General features: G+C 42.4%; 1 protein-coding gene across 1 annotated transcript; it reads right to left on the reverse strand.

Annotated features, from left to right (window-relative positions):
* Positions 1 to 1,178: 1,178 nt before the first annotated feature.
* On the reverse strand, positions 1,179 to 15,769 carry grinaa (glutamate receptor, ionotropic, N-methyl D-aspartate-associated protein 1a (glutamate binding)). The gene is made up of 7 exons (XM_021559932.2): positions 15,598 to 15,769; positions 7,044 to 7,433; positions 6,239 to 6,351; positions 5,596 to 5,796; positions 4,677 to 4,805; positions 4,144 to 4,287; positions 1,179 to 2,440 (listed from the first exon to the last, which is right to left on the reverse strand). The coding sequence occupies exons 2-7, from the start codon at positions 7,408 to 7,410 to the stop codon at positions 2,291 to 2,293; spliced, it is 1,104 nt and encodes a 367-aa protein (XP_021415607.2). The 5' UTR covers positions 7,411 to 7,433; positions 15,598 to 15,769; the 3' UTR covers positions 1,179 to 2,290.
* Positions 15,770 to 17,689: the final 1,920 nt, after the last annotated feature.

Below are 17,689 nucleotides of genomic sequence, written 5' to 3' on the forward strand. Positions count from 1 at the left end.
TTTGGTCTGATGAGTCCAAATGTGAGATTTTTGGTTCCAACTGTGTCTTTGTAAGACGCAGAGTAGGTGAACGGATGATCTCTGCATGTGTGGTTCTCACCATAAAGCATGGAGGTGGTGGTGTGATGGTGCTTTGCTGGTGACACCGTCTGTGATTTATTTAGAATTGAAGGCACACTTAACCAGCATGGCTAGCACAGCATTGTGCAGTGATACGCCATCCCATCTGGTTTGCACTTAGTGGAATTATCATTTGTTTTTCAACAGGACAATGACCCAACATACCTCCAGGCTGTGTAAGGGCTATTTGACCAAGGAAAGTGATGAGTGCTGCATCAGATGACCTGGCGTCCACAATCACCCAACCTCAATCCAAAGGAGATGTTTTGGGATGAGTTGGACCGCAGAGTGAAGAAACAGCAGCCAACAAGTGCTCAGAATATGTGGGAACTCCTTCAAGACTGTTGGAAAAGCATTCCAGGTGAAGCTGGTTGAGAGAATGCCAAGAGCGTGCAAAGCTGTCATCAAGCTAAAGGGTGGCTACTTTGAAGAACCTAAAATATATTTGTTTAACACTTATTTCATAGTTTTGATATCTTCACTATTATTCAACAATGTAGAAAATAGTAAAAAATAAAGAAAAACCCTTGAATGAGTAGGTGTCCAAACTTTTTAAATTTTATTTTTTTATTACCCCATTTTCGTGTTATCCAATTGCTAGTTAGTCTCGTCTCATCACTGCAACTCCCGTATGGACACAGGAGAGACAAAGGTCGAGAGCCGCGCGTCCTCCAAAACACAACCCAACCAAGCCGCACTGCTACTTGACACAATACCCACTTAACCCGGAAGCCAGCCGCACCAATGTGTCGGAGGAAACGCGTACACCTGGCGACCATGTCAGCATGCACTGCACCCGGCCCGCCACAGGAGTCACTAGTGCGCGATGGCACAAGGGCATCCTTGCCGGACAACCCCCCAATCCGGATGACGCTGGGCCAATTGTGCGCCACCCCATGGGTCTCCCGGTCGTGGCCGGCTGCGACAGAGCCTGGACTCAAACCCAGAATCTCTAGTGGCACAGCTAGCACTGTGATGCAGTGCCTTAGACCACTGCGCCACTCGGGAGGCGTGTCCAAACTTTTGACTGGTACTGTACATACATTATTATTCATGTCTATTAGTGTTGTACATCCATGTTAACAACACAAACGATATTCACATATTGTGGAGTGGGTTAGAGGTGCGCACTCTCGCTTTAATAGCTTGGAGTTTTGGTCTTTGTACTGGTTAGCAATGCTTAGTGATGGCATCAGTTTATATATATATATATATATATATGAGGGAGGGATGGGGAGAGGGCTGCTTGTTAGTGAGGATGGAGGGAGGGCAGCGTGGTAGTGAGGATGGAGGGAGGGATGGGGAGAAAGTATGTGATATATATATATATATATATATATATATTAGTGAGCATCACAGCCATACACTCCCCGGGCATGCCTAGAGAGAGCTGGTTAGGGAACTAAGCGTCATATACATTTCACACAGAACTATGTACAGCTACGTAACAAGCAGGCTAGGAGAGGTATCCCTCTGGAGGGTTTTTATTCATCTATTCAGCTTATCTCAGCTGTTTCAGGTGCCATGCAGAGTTAATTTACATTGGCAGGAAAACAAGGGAACACCAGAGGGGGCGAATATAGCAGGAAAGGTGTTGTTCCTAGGTTTCTTCCTTAAAAAGCGCTGGCCTGCATCACAGCGTGGCTTTCTCTATCAGATAGCATATCACTCGCTCTCTCTACAGTGCTTAATTTACAAGGCAAGGAAGAGCGCCAAAATCGCAGAGGACAGGAAAGTTCTATAGAATTTGTTCAGCTAATGTTGTTCAGAAGTGATTTACTAGTTAGCTACCATATCTCTGTAAGTAGAAGCAGATTGCCAAGGAGGACCGAACAAGCAGAAAGCATAAAAACAAACAAGGAATGTTAAAAAGAAGAAGGAATAACTTACAACATACTTAAATAGAACTTCAAATAAATAACTTCAAAAATGTGCCCTTCTTTGCTGCACTCTATGGCAGGCCTGCTGCAATAGGTGACAGAACCCTTTTTTCTGTCACCCAATTCGTCTCCTGAAGGGGGTGGGATGATGGCGGGGAGGTGTAACAGACAAATTGGAGGGAACCTCAAAAAGTGGAACAGATCATGCAAAAAGATAGCGAGGGGAAAAGACCATCATTCAATCCTTCTGGCTGCCTTCCTCTCCCTTTCCTCTAGAGGGCGTCGCTCCATCACTCACGGGAACGGCCCACGATAGCCAGGATGTAGAGGAAGATGTTGATGATGTCTGTGTAGAGGTTGAGAGCAGCAAAGATGTACTCCTCTGGACTCAGAGCCAGCTTCTTGTTGCCCAGGAGGAGCTGGGTGTCCACAGCCAAGAACTACAGCCACACAGAACACGGAGAAAGGAATTATTATGGCAAGAGAGACATTCAATCAGCCAATCATGTACAGCAGAATTGTAACGCTGTGCATACAGATCTGAGTAGGTACATCACATGGATTTTCAGGTTAGGATTCATCCCCTTATGCTGATGTTTTTTAATGCTTCATATTCTTATAACCACAAAAGTTACTATTGATGTTCTGCCATACTACATTAGCCTGAAATCATCAGACTATTCTGAATAAAATATAATGTTCTCATCTTTAAAATGGTCTTTCTTCATCCCCACTCACGTTAATATCTCTACCATATCCCACAACCAACCATTGGAATTCATCCCTCGCATCTGTCTATCTCTACTAGGTGTTATGTCACCGCTCTATTCTTTCCTTCAGGCCACTGGACTAACTTTTCCCCCCATCCTCACTAACACGCTGCCCTCCCCCCCATCCTCACTAACACGCTGCCCTCCACCCATCCTCACTAACACGCTGCCCTCCCCCCATCCTCACTAACACGCTGCCCTCCCCCCCATCCTCACTAACACGCTGCCCTCCACCCATCCTCACTAACACGCTGCCCTCCACCCATCCTCACTAACACGCTGCCCCCCCCCATCCTCACCAACACGCTGCCCTCCCCCTATCCTCACCAACACGCTGCCCTCCCCCTATCCTCACCAACACGCTGCCCTCCCCCTCCACCCATCCTCACTAACACGCTGCCCTCCCCCTCCACCCATCCTCACCAACACGCTGCCCTCCCCCATCCTCACTAACACGCTGCCCTCCACACATCCTCACTAACACGCTGCCCTCCACACATCCTCACTAACACGCTGCCCTCCACACATCCTCACTAACACGCTGCCCTCCCCCCCATCCTCACTAACACGCTGCCCTCCACACATCCTCACTAACACGCTGCCCCCCCCCCCATCCTCACTAACACGCTGCCCTCCCCCTCCACCCATCCTCACTAACACGCTGCCCTCCCCCATCCTCACTAACATGCTTCCCTCTCTTTTTACTGCCTTGTTTAAAGGTGAATGAGAGCTTTGGGTGAGTCTGACTAGTGCCCATAACTGACTGATCGCATCAGCAAGGTCGTTTTTCCACCTTTAGAGTTTCCAAAATGTAACCATGTTTTTTTTATACATTTTTTGTTTCGTTCTCACTTTTCCACACAAAAATCTGAAATTATCCCAGTTTGCAGGGAGAGCAGACTGGGCTCAGACAGAGGTGGAAAACCTGAGGCCACCAGCAGCTGCGTGATAATCCGGTCACATAGTCAAACAGTTGGACTCAGTCAATTCCTGTCCCGCTGAGCTTTGATTCTGTTAGAGCTCAATGGGTATAGCCCAATGACTTACATATACACACACAAGAAAGGCAGCGCTGTGTTGAAGACAGGGTTTATATACACATCCTTGGTATAGCCCTGTCACAACCCTGTCATTTAGCAACCATCCCATATGCACCATAACATTGATTATAATGACAGACATCCCTAGTAAACAACACACCATTTATACTAAAATTTGTCCTGATAGTCAACCATGCCACATTTACTTATTACACTTTCACAGGTCACACAGTGGTGTGGATGAGGCGAGAGCCCCCCTTAAAACATGAAGCCCTGAAAAGTGCCATATAAATGCAATACATCATTAAAATTCAGGCGAGTTCCTCTACTTACGCAGGTGAAGAGCAGGGCTCCCAGGGAGGCGTAGACGATGTGGAGGATCCTGTGGCGGATGAAGATGCAGAGGATGGAGAAGAGCAGCAGGACGATCAAACACACAAACAGAACGCCGCGGCAGGAAGTGAAGTCATACTTGCTCTGGATTAGGGGAGAAAACAGGGAAATTAGGGATTGTCAAGGATTGTTATTGTCCCAAGAGGGAGTTGGGGTTAAAGCCCCCGAACATTCCTCAATTCTCAAGGCTATGCCATAGTATGTGATAGTAATAGTGACAGTATGTAATAGTGATAGTAATAGTAAGTGATAGTGACAATAATAGTACGTGATAGTAATAGTGATAGTATGTAATAGTGACAGTGTGTGATAGTAATAGTGAAAATGTAACAAAGGCCATGGAGGCAGAAAAAGACTCCATAATATCATGGTTTACAAAACCGTAAGTGTGATACTGACAGCAAGGTGGGAGTCAGGATGGAGTGTGTGTGTGTATACGCGTTCATGCCTGTGTGCATGTGTGTACTACTGACCTGTAGTGAGAAGAGGACCACGGTGAAGCAGACCACAGCGGTGATGCCCACAGCCATGATGACAGTCTCCGTGTCGTAGAAGCTGGCGATCATCCCCACCATGTAGGACAGACTCAGGGTCAGGATGGACTAAGGGCAGACAACAACGTCAGTATTACAACCACAACATATCCCTCTCATAATGTTATATAACTAATATATAGAGACAAATCAGGTCATCAATTGTATTTAAAGCCACAATATGTAACCTTTTGGGCGACCAGACAAAATTTACTTCCAGATGTGAGTTACAGATCTGTAATTCTCATTGAAAGTAAGTCTATGAAGTGGTAGATCTGTTCTATGTACACTATTTCTATGCTTCCAGTTTTTAAGTTTAGTTTTCGGTTTTGTACACCAGCTTCAAACCGCTGAAAATACAATATTTTGGGTTATGAAAATGAATCTCTACACTATATTTGCTTAATGTTTTCCATATAGAACCTGAAATTAGGCAAACTTTTAGAATTTTAGCAACCAGGAAATGAGAGTGCTTTTTGCATAGTGCACCTTTAAACAATCTAATCTGTGTTTCATCGCTTCGTTGATTTCACGGTTTTATAAAACGCGACAATATCTATCTTGACAATATCCATCTTATATTTGTAACTCTAGTCTAATATCAATATCTACCCAATTCCAGCAACACTGTCCCAAACCAAGACCTGAAACATTAACAGATACATAGGGTTGATACATTTAGACAATGCATCTATTAGAGGTTAAAAGACAGAGTCTACATCCCAAATGGCACGCTATTCCCTACGTAGTGCACTACTGGCACCCTATTCCCTACATAGTGCACTACTTTTAAAATAGAACACTACATAGTGAATAGGGTGCCATTTAGCATGCAGCCAGAGTCAGGGTGGGGCTGTACCAATGCCATCAGGTTCCAGGGGTGTTTGCGACGGAACTCTCCACAGCAGCTGAGGGTGATGAGAGACACAAAGAAGATGGCGTAGGACACGTAGTACGTCCAGGGGTTACGCCGCACAAACAACTTGGCATCGTCCACAAAGGTAAAGACGGCCACGAAGGAGAAGGTGACCATCAGCTGAACGGTCAGCACCAGGAACACCTAGGAGGAGGTGGAGAAGGTTGGACAGAGATGTTATAGGACTGTCTCAAGAAAGATATTCAATAACTATGACAAAGTGTCAGTCAGCATTGGATATTGAAATTCAAGTTGAATCATTCCTGGTTAGATTTGTGAGGGAATTTCTTTATTTTGAATAATAGTCAAAAACATGAAAATAATAGCAGATCATTGTTTTATTCATGAAGTTTATTTGGACATGGACAATGTACCTCAAAAACATACAGTACATCTCAAAAGTGAGAAGTGATGCGTTGCACCATTTATTGATTTACATTTTGCACCAGATTTAGCTAAAAGCTCATTTATATCTGAATAACTAGGAGCTGATAGAATGGTTTGGTTTCTATCTCCTCCATTCACTCAACTGACAGCATGTTATTCTGTTCTCATTCATGCAGTCCCGTCCCCTCTCCTGTCTCACCTTTCTGATGAACGCCTGTCGGATGCTCTTGTCCTCAAAGCCAGAGTTGGTAAACTCCTCGTTGTCGTAGTAAGACGGCGGCACGTCCCCATGGTAACCGTCACCCGCAGAAGCTGAAAACCCCAGACAATAACAACAATAAGGACCAAATAGCAACCATGGGTTTAATCACTACAGGGGTGAGTCTATTGGCAATCAAATGCTTGTAGATTGTGAGACTACTGAATGTGTTGTTTTGACACGGGTCATTAACAGGGTTAGTTCTATATAGTTGTTGATCAGTCAGTCAGTCAGTCAGTGAGACAGTTTAACCTCAGGAGGATGATATGTGTGCTTCTTCAGCACACTAGGTTGATGGACAGTGAAAGACACAGGCAGCAAATTCTCAGGGTAATTATACATCCATCTAAGTGGAAAACCAAACAGTGATCTTAAGAATTTCCAAACCTGCCTTTCAAATGGAAAACTGACATAAGCAGGAGTGAAGACTGGTAACAGAATTCATTTAACTGTACCTGAGCACATTGCGTTTGGCCCACTTGGATTAATGATGTATGACATGGGCATGAGTGTTACAAAACATTTAAGTGTAGAAATAATGTGCATGTTAGCCCAGGTCTTGGGACAGTTTTGCAATCTTATAGCCATTTAAGCATAGAATGGAGGTAAACCCAGAAGAACCAGAAAGAGTGTCTAGAGAGCAACCTTTTCCTAGATTCTCCATGACACCATATGACTGCTCTTCCAAACATAAATCATGTGAAATATCTCAAGCACAGCTACATGTCCACTACTGTCTACTCACTGTTGGGGTCACCAGGGAACCCTGGCTGTGCAGGTTGCTGGTAGGGCACTGTGGGGTAGGGGCCCTGGGGATAGGGCATCTGAGGGTAGGGTCCCTGTCCAAACCCGGGGCCTCCCTGGGGAAACCCAGGCTGACCATAGGGTGCAGGTTGACCATAGGGTGCAGGTTGACCATAGGGTGCAGGTTGACCATATGGTGTAGGCTGGCCATAGGCTGCAGGCTGGCCAGGGTATGGAGCTTGCACTGGAGCCGGGGTGTAGTTGGGAGGGGCTATCCCGAACCCGGGCTGGGGCGGTCCGTAGACGTTGTTGTGGAGGGGGTTGTTCTCCCCCATGACCCCGGGGTAGCTGTTCTTGTCCTGAGACATGGTCTGTTTCTCTCACTGGCGGCCTGAGGAACAAGGAAACATGAAAAGAAACCTGTATGGAATTCACAGGAACAGACCACTGTTGGGTGGGACTTTGCATTTGAGATAACATGACAACTTAGATTAATTATGTTTGACAGCTTCAGCATTAAAGTTCAACAGACACATCTTAGGTCAATAATATTACGTATTTTTCTTCACCTTGCTTGTTTTACTCCCTCCCTCTAAAAGGAGGCACCGGAAAAAGGTAATGATAGTCTTTGCCAGTGTGGCCAAGACCGTGCTAAGATTCAAACACTGAATCTGCCTGATTACAAAGCTGATGAGAACACTGAGGAAGCTGGCAGACAAAAGGCCCAGGCAGCAGCCCAGTGATTCTTCCTGAGAACACCCAGACAGTTCACACACAGAGTCACATACCCTCGATCAACACTGCTAAGCTGCTCAGTCAAGTCTGCTCTCTGCAATGTACAGGAGGCAGGGCGAGAGAGGAGGCATTGATGACATGAGTTGAATCAAGCCACATTAAACACTGTCCAATGACTGGCTGTTCTTGAATAGGCTAGGTGATTCTGTATTGTCAATAGGATTCTCGGTAAACTGAAATGGAAGGATGTAGAATGACAGACCACTTTGTCCACGTCTAGGCCTAATCCAAATAAAACACTCTCACTGGAGAGAACACTTTGTGACCTGTCACTGTCATGATGTTTTGTTGTGCTTTTCATCCACTGCATTGTTACACCACCACCAGGTCAAACTGGACTACAGTGGAGGCTGGTGGGCAGAACTAGAGGAGGACAGACTCATTGTAATGGCTGGAATGGAATTCATGGAGCGGAATCAAACATGTGGTTTCCATATGTATGATCTGTTTGATACCGTTCCATTTATTCCATTCCAATGAGCCCGTCCTCCTACCAGCTTCCACCTCAGCACCAGCCAGTATGCTATTTAACCAAACAGTGTTTAGGCTATGGGGCAAATCAAAAAGAAAAGTTCAACTGCATGTTAGCCTATAAAGCTTGTTTTGCAAACATCTTGAAGACCCAGTTACCAGTTGACTGAATAGGACCTGACGTGTTTCACAAAAATACCTAGATGAGGAAAGACGGACCATCCACACAGTCCTTCAGACTTTCCAGGAAACGGTACAGTGCTTTCCCCTAAAAGCTTTCCTGCACCAGAGCACAGCGTCACCACGGACCCAGGCAGGAGGTGTGTTGGTAATTAAATGCATTATTAATCTGCTTCGGTTTAGTAGGAGACCTGGTCTGAGTCCCAAATTGCACCCTAATCTCTAAGCACTATCTAGGAAAAAAGGGACCCACCCTTGAAACACTTGCCTTACTACAGGGGTGTGAAACTCAATCAGCACAAGGGCCATATTGAAAAAAAAAAGGAATTCACAGGCCAGACAGTTTTTACACTCAAAATCCCATGCCTATAACTGGTTTTATTTGAAAAAAAGATGGCCCCTTATAATTCCACCTACGTACATGGGATGCTGTATATAGCATTAACATATTAAAACAAAAATAATAAATAATATCTGTTCAGCCTGCTGTCACCCTAATCAAAAAGCATTTAATAAACAACAAAAAAATGAAGCTATAGGTTGTTAAACATTTAAACTTATAAAATGTTTTTCATTTTTTTGCACTGCATGGATCACCAGTGCGGTTGAATGCAGTATTGCTGTATGGCGTTCTCAAAATGTATTGCAGTTTATTAGCCAGCTTAGGATACTGCTCAAATGTTGCTGTAATAGGCCGACATGTTTGTCCTTTGCATGGTGTTTTGTTGCAAGTTTAGTTTTTTGGTTATTAATTGTCAAGCTGAAGCCAGACTACAACATTTATTAGCCTAGCTATGACATGTGTCTGTACACTTTCCATCTGCTGTGCAAGGTAAACGAGACACATGATAGCGGAGCAATTGAGGTTGAATTCACGATGCCTACAAGTTTAAACTTTTGGTTCTGTAGAAGATTCAGTCAGTGCCATTAGTGATGATATGATACTGCACACTGGCTGGCTCGTGTGTGGGTGTGGCTGGGTCTGAGAAAGGGTGTGTGTGTGGCAATGCACTGCCGTTTGGTGTTGGCAGTGCATTGCTGTGACTTGTAGTGCAGCACAGGCTATATGGAAGCGGAAAAAATGAATTGACAACACAAATAATTGCACGGGCCAGGTAGAAATGTGTCCAGGGGGCCTTGTGTTTGACACACATGCCCCCTTCCTTCACTCTACAGGGTCCCTCAGCCATCTCAAGCTCGCTCCATTCTATTGTCCTCCTTTAATACACATTTAAAATGCAGGTGGTCAGAGCCAACCACATTTAAAAAAAATGCATACAACTGTATGGCAGGTTTATCGAGTGATTTGTGGAGACACTTCTGGTTGTGTAACTTAGCCTTTTGTATCCCTAGACGGTAGCTTCTGCACAACAAGTTCCCCTTGGCTTGTACAGTCAAGTCCACACACACACACACACACACACACACACACACTAATCCTGTCTCTCTCACACTCAATCGGATAAGCAAGGGAAAGCAGAGGGGCAGATCACATCACTACAGCATCTGGGGCCACATTGAATAACAGTAGAATTATGTAACACCTGACTGTCCCATTTCCCCTTGGTGCCAAAGCCTGCATATCTCCCAAATGGCACCCTATTTCCTATAGAGTGTACTACTTTTGAACACAACCCTCTGGGCCCTGGTCAAAAATAGTGCACTAAAAGGAGAATAGGGTGCCATTTGGGACGTAGACCCCTGCATCCCGATATGGTCTCTGCACACTTGCTTGACCATTGGGGACTCGACCCAGATGGGTAACATTCATTGGCATCTGGCTTCACAACATTCCCCTACCTGTCCAGTACATAGCTATTTCAATTACCTCATACCACTAGAATCGACTCGGTACTGATATTCATATACATAACCATGTTATTTTCTACTTTGCATTGTTGGAAAAGGACCCGTAAGTAAGCATTTCACTTAGTCTACACCTGCTGTAAACGAAGCATGTGACAAATACAATTTGATCATAACAGACTACAATCCTTATCTGACACAAGCCATTTTGACTGTTCCGACAATAATAATTGCTTGCTGACAAGGTAGGTACAGAACCCAGCAGCAATTCCTGTAAGCTTGATCCATGGGCTATCTGAACTCACCTCTCTGCATGTCTGAATCAACAAGAATGTAGTGTAGACAATCAATCCATCAGCTCAATTAGGAACTGTCTGGGACTGAATAGTGGCTTTGCGGACAGCACAAGCATTCCATGACACCACTCTTTTACATCTACATTTTAGTCATTTAGCAGACGCTCTTATCCAGAGCGACTTACAGTAGTGAGTGCATACATTTTCATTCTTAGTCACGCACTCCCCTTCTCACACACACATATATATACAGTGGTATACATATACAGTGGTTTCAGAAAGTATTCACACCCCTTCTCCAATTTGTTTGTGTTGCAGTCTGAATTTAAAATGGAATAAATAAATATTTTTGTCATTACTGGAATACACACAATACCCCAATATCAAAGTGGAATTATGTAAAAAAAAATATATATATAATAATAATAATTTCAAAACAAAGACCAGGGAAGTTTTACAATTCATCACAAAGAAGGGAACCGATTGGTAGATGGGTAAAAAAAAGCAGACATGGATATCCCTTTGAGAATGATGAAGTTATTAATTACACTTTGGATGGTGTATCAATACACCCAGGCACTAAACATACAGGCGTCCTTCCTAACTCCGTAGCCGGAGAGGAAGGAAACCACTCACGGATTTCACCATGAGGGCAATGGTGACTTTAAAACAGTTTAATGGCTGTGATAGGAGAAAACTGAGGATCGATCAACAACATTGTAGTTACTCCACAATACTAACCTAAATGACAGAGTGAAAAGAAGGAAGCCTGTACAGAATAGAGATATTCAAAAACATGCATTCTGTTTGCATCAAGGCACTAAAGTAATACTGCAAAAAAATGTGTGTATGTATGTATGTATGTATGTATGTATGTATGTATGTATGTATGTATGTATGTATGTATGTATGTATGTATGTATGTATATATATATATATAGAGAGAGAGATTTTTTTTATACAAATGTTACATTTCTTCCACTTTGACAGAGTATTTTGTGTAGATCGTTGACAAAAAATGACAATTCTACCCATTTTAATCCCACTTTGCAACAACAAAATGTGGAAAATGTCAATGGGTTTTAATACTTTCTGAAGGCACTGTATATTTACCAGTAAACCAGCTCTAGGAAATAGCCCAGAGGGGAGCACACAACATTGCTTCTAGCTAATATCAGAAACATTGATCAAGAACCCCTCTGAGGTGCCCATGTTGTGATTGACCAAACCCATGTAACAAAACCGATTAGGTAATATTCTAAGAAAATGCTTAGTCACTTCCAGGGGCCTGACAGTGAAAGGAAAATTACACGTCTGTGTCATGCAAATCTAATTTGAAAACTAGTCAAATTGTCAGCGCTGCAGTATGCTTAGGCAAGCAAGCTAAATAGGATGACTAAAGACAGTACAGTATGGGGAGCAGAGATAACATTGTCTGACTGGCTGGATGCTACTGCCTGAGCAGACATGAGATGACTAAGGAATTAAAAATAATCAAGTCATAGACTAAAAACGAAGTAATATTTTATTACTTCATAGTCATTTCCTATTTTTCTATTGATGTCTACCCAATGTGGACCAGACAGTGACAATGGAATATTTTCAATATTTTGGCAATTGAATGTTCACTATTTTTGACTTTGACATTTTATGTACTCTGATAGTCAAGGAATAGAGACTATAGGAGTCAGATAGGGGGGAAAACTACAGGCCTTGTAACATAGTAATCTCCCTGCTTTGGTGGTTCCTGATTGTAAAAGACTCAGTGGAGGTGATATTGGACAAGACAGCCTACTATGTAACAATTAATGTACTTTCTCCAGTGGTATCCATTCTTTGGTGTTCACTGCTCACTGATTGTAAAGGAATGGAGACAACGTGGGACAGATGAGCCTATCCCAACCAAGCCTATTGTGTAACAAGGCCGGTACTTTCTCCTCTCTCTACTCTTTGGCTTTCTCTGACAGTGAAAAGAATGGACTCATAATAACTTGAAGTGGTTTGAGTAGTTATTTCCATGGCTGCTATAGAGATTCAGTAATGTCTGGACCCGATTCAATCCCATCACATAGAGCGATGGTGCTTGACTACAAAGCAGAAATATCCAGGAACCTATTAGCAATTGCCCCATCTTTCTCATCCTTAATGCTACCGGAAAGAATGGGAGATTAATTAATTGTATTTAGATCGTGCTTTAAATGTAATGCACTGAAGAGTTCTCAAATGGCAAGCCAGGAAAGGGAAGCGTGCATGTTCACAATGCAATGCATGAAAGAGTCAAATTAAATTTGCTCCACATAAGACTAACACAGCTTATGTCCAGAAAACAGCATGCATCCCCAGAACACAGAGAAGGCCTGAAAATCAGATGGGCAGACATTTCACTATCATGTTACAGGAATATTTTACTGTTCAACTGCTAGGGCTACGCCATAAAGGGAAAACTATCCCGTCTCAATTATAAACCGTAACAACTACTGGCTGGGACAATACCAGTATCGCGATACTTGTTAGTATTGTGGCAAGGAAACAAATCACAAAGCAGATTTAATATCCTTAGGAAAACAGTACCTCCGGGACTATAACAGTATCGCAATACTCATTAGCAGAGGTGTGGACTTGAGTCACAAATTTGATGAGTCTTGGACTTGGGACTCAACTTTGACTTATCTGGCCAGGTTTTGTAATGTTTTGTCAAACATTTTGTGGCACTCTCCATGGATTACCCTCCACACAGCCAGAGACAGTAGCCGCAGCATGCACAAAAACCTGCAACAGATTGGCTAGTAAAACGCACACTAGGCCCTCTGATTGGAACAGCAATTTGTCAATCAAGACAGGTCGGGTGAGATAGTCTAGTGGTTCTCGTTTTTATTTTATTTTTTTTTGGGGGGGGGGGCGCAAGTGAAACTGAATGGGGGGGAAAAAATACATATTTTTATTCACATTTTAAAATAGGCTACACATACACACACACATACATATAAAATGTATTATATATAGCCTAAACAAAAAAAACACCTTTGCCTATTTTATTTGCTTTCTAATATAGGCCTACGTTACTGCACCAAATGAGTCTCAAAAATCTCATCTGTGCTTCAGAACCAAAAAGTTGCGCGTCTTGATTGTTGAACAACGCCCAGCCATCAGCACCGGCATGTCAAGGAGGGCACGCATATCCAGATTAGAGACCCAGAAAGCACTCATTGCCTGACAAAAACTGAGTAGGCCATCTAGATTAGCCATATAAAATACAGTTGAGAAACGTACTACCGAGGCATCTTTATCAGAACAATCGGCTACTGGCTAGATGTCTTTAGATATCTTCAGCAAAAACAAAAAATGCAGGTGTAAAACGCATCAACAATTACTACAGTAGGCCTACTGGTCTTTTGTTATGTCAAAATGGCTTGAAATATATTATTCACTTATGACGGTTGCATTTGGAATGAGTTAAAATTATTTTTTTTACATCAAAATATGTTGTAGACAAAATAATGAAAAGGGCTTTCTGGTATCCTCAATAAATAGACTAAGATTTGTAGTTGAACAAGAAATTGCATGTATAGATTTTTTTTCTTCACTTGACTTGAAAAAGCTTGACTCGGCACTGAGAATGGACAACTTGGACTCGGACCTTGTGACTGGAGACTTGCCTGTGACTCGAATAATAGGGACTTGGTCCCACCTCTGCTCCTTAGTATAGTGGCAAGGAAACAAAGCGCCATCGTTTTTTAAAGGACCAAAGAGTTTGATTTACTTAGTGTTTTCATTTTTGGCCATGGAAAAATTATCGCGATACTGGTATCGTCCCGACCATAGTAAAATAACGCATTTATTGGGAGAAGATTAATAAAAAGCCCTAAACAGCCTGTGGTGGGGACAGCAAGTTTGAGTTATTTTCTTGTTGAGCTCAATTCAAGACCTTGAAAATGATGAGGCTGAGTATCAGGCTGCTGATTCACATTCCTAGAAATAGACAAATATTAAACTAAATAAACTAATGGGAATATTCTGTGTGCATTCCAACAACGTAAACAATTGGACAGTAGGCCTTTCTGAGTATTAAAGCCCACACTGACTGGCACCTTCTTTCCAGCTAATTGGCTGCAAACAAAGGAAATTGAATGTAAACACTGATAGCATCCCCATTTGCCTCATAATAAAAACTTGCTAGTTATTAAGCTATACATAAACAACGCATCCGTACATTACAACCGGCAACCCAATCCTAGCTTTTCAATTCGCCCATCATATCAGTGTTGTACATCCATCCACAGGCCTGTACTACGATGTGCATCGTATCAGTTGAATGCACCTTGCCTCCGCTGACTGAATAAATTATCAGATGGGCCTTCTCGTTTACAGCGCTCGTTCCCAGATGGCGATTTTGTTGTGTAGACTTACCTATAGCAAATGCCTCCCAGACAGTGTTGTCATTCATTAATGCTGAATAGTCTAGATGAAAAATGAGCATGTTGTCTGCGCTCGTACCTCACTCTCAGTTGCTAAACAAGCCCGTGACTGCGGGAGACGATTGTTAGTTAGCTTAATAACGTTTCATTAAAGAAAATAGTTTCGTTTCGATACACAATAACAAAGAGAATGACAAGCTAAAACTGGTAATATTATGTTAGCGCATGGGGGAAATAAAGACGTAGAAGATGTAGCTCACTATCTAGCTAGTTATCCATTCATCATTTCGACAAAGTTGTACAACAAGCCTTGCACGCCTCGCATTGTCAGTTTACCAGTTCATCTTTTTAGCAAACCGAACTGTCTGGCATTTTAGCACCACCCAAGTGTTGTTATCCTACTTAGAGTCAAAGACTAGATGCGTTATTTTAGCTAGTGTATCTTAGTCAATGTGTTTGTTCATGTTTTTAGTAAACAACGACTGGGCATGACATGTTCAGTCAGCTACGTTAGCCATATGCTAGCTACAGCGTTTACTGCTAAATGTATTTAGACGCAATTGAATCATATCCAAATAGAAAGCAACCTTACCCTTCTTAAACAGTGTAATATATTAGCCACTGCAAAACCCCGTTGATTTGACGTTTCGCTTTCGAAACCCAGCTATTTCATCTGATGTAAATGTCCAGTCATCGGTGAACAGCTTTTCCCGCAACAGTGAGCGCTACAGTAACTGACGTCATGTGCTGCTGTTTGTGGGATTTCTACAGTCATTGGTGGAAATCACCAATTTCTACTGATAAGGGCTATTTAATTGATAACAAATTGCTTACACTATATTGAGTCTACTGTAATTTTGATGCCCTTACAATATGACTAGAGTCATGTCTGAAACATTGATCCATACATTTGGCTGTGTCAGAATCAATACCTTATATTTAATTTAGTGGTGTATACTGTACCATGCATACTTTAACAAATTAAATTCACCACTAAGCTTAAAAATAAATAAATCATATTTTTATTATGAAACCACAGGTTTGCTTTACATACATCCACTGTCAACATTTATTTTGCTGTGCATATTGAATGCACCATTTTGCTATAAAGTATCTTGAATTTGCTTTCAAGGAAATTGTAGTTAAAATAGCATTTATACACAACATACATTTTCTGTTTTACATATGTTCTACATATTTATTGCAAGACAGTCTTGACACAATATACAGTACAAAAAAAGTTTGGACACACCTATTCATTCAAGGTTTTTTTTTAAATTGTATTTTCTACATTGTACAATAATAGTGAAGACATCAAAACTATGAAATAAGACATATGGAATCATGTAGTAACCAAAAACGTGTTAAACAAATCAAAATATATTTTAGATGTGAAATTCTTCAAAGTAGCCACCCTTTGCCTTGATGACAGCTTTGTACACTGTTGGCATTCTCTCAACCAGCTTCAGGAGGTAGTCACCTGGAATGCATTTCAATTAACAGGTGTACCTTGTTAAAAAGTTAATTTGTGGAATTTCTTTCCTTTTTAATGCGTTTGAGCCAATCAGTTGTGTTGTGACAAGGCAGGGGTGGTCTACAGAAGACAGCCCCATTTAGCTGTATCACAACCGGCCATGATTGGGAGTCCCATAGGATGGTGCACAATTGGTTCAGCGTCGTCCGGTGTTGGCCGGTGTAGGCCGTCATTGTAGATAAGAATTTGTTCTTAACACACTTGCCTAGTTAAATAAAGGTTAATATATATATTTAAAGACCAAGTCCATATTATGGCAAGAACAGCTCAAATAAGCAAAGAGAAACGACAGTCCATTACTTTAAGACATGAAGGTCAGTCAATGTGGAACATTTCAAGAACTTTGAAAGAATTTCAAGAACTTCAAGTGCAGTCGCAAAAACCATCAAGTGCTATGATGAAACTGGCTCTCATGAGGACTGCCACAGGAAAGGAAGACCCACAGTTACCTCTGCTGCAGAAGATAAGTTCATTAGAGTTAACTGCACCTCAGATTGCAGCCCAAATAAATGCTTCACAGATTTGAACAGACACATCTCAATTTCAACTGTTCAGAAGAGACTGTGAATTGCTGTAAAGAAACGACTACTAAAGGACACCAATAATAAGAAGAGACTTGCTTGGGCCAAGAAACATGAGCAATGGACATTAGACCGGTCTGATTAGTCCAAATTTGGTCTGATTAGTCCAAATTTCAGATTTTTGGTTCCAACTGCCATGTCTTTGTGAGATGCAGAGTAGGTGAACGGATGATCTCTGCATGTGTGGTTCCCACCATGAAGCATGGAGGAGGAGGTGTGATGATGTGGGGGTGCTTTGCTGGTGACACGGTCTTTGATTTATTTAGAATTCAAGGCACACTTAAACAGCATGGCTACCACAGCATTCTGCAGAGATACGCCATGCCATCTGTTTTGCACTTAGTGGGACTATAATTAGTTTTTCAACAGGACAATGGCCCAACACACCTCCAGGCTGTGTAAGGGCTATTTGACCAAGAGAGTGACGGAGTGCTGCATCAGATGACCTGTCCTCCACAATCACCCAACCTCAACCCAATTGAGATGGTTTGGGATGAGTTGGGCCGCAGAGTGAAGGAAAAGCAGCCAACAAGTGCTCAGCATATGTGGGAACTCCTTCAAGACGGTTG

This window comes from Oncorhynchus mykiss, chromosome 32, assembly GCF_013265735.2.
Source record: "Oncorhynchus mykiss isolate Arlee chromosome 32, USDA_OmykA_1.1, whole genome shotgun sequence".
NCBI classification, from domain to species: Eukaryota; Metazoa; Chordata; class Actinopteri; order Salmoniformes; family Salmonidae; genus Oncorhynchus; species Oncorhynchus mykiss.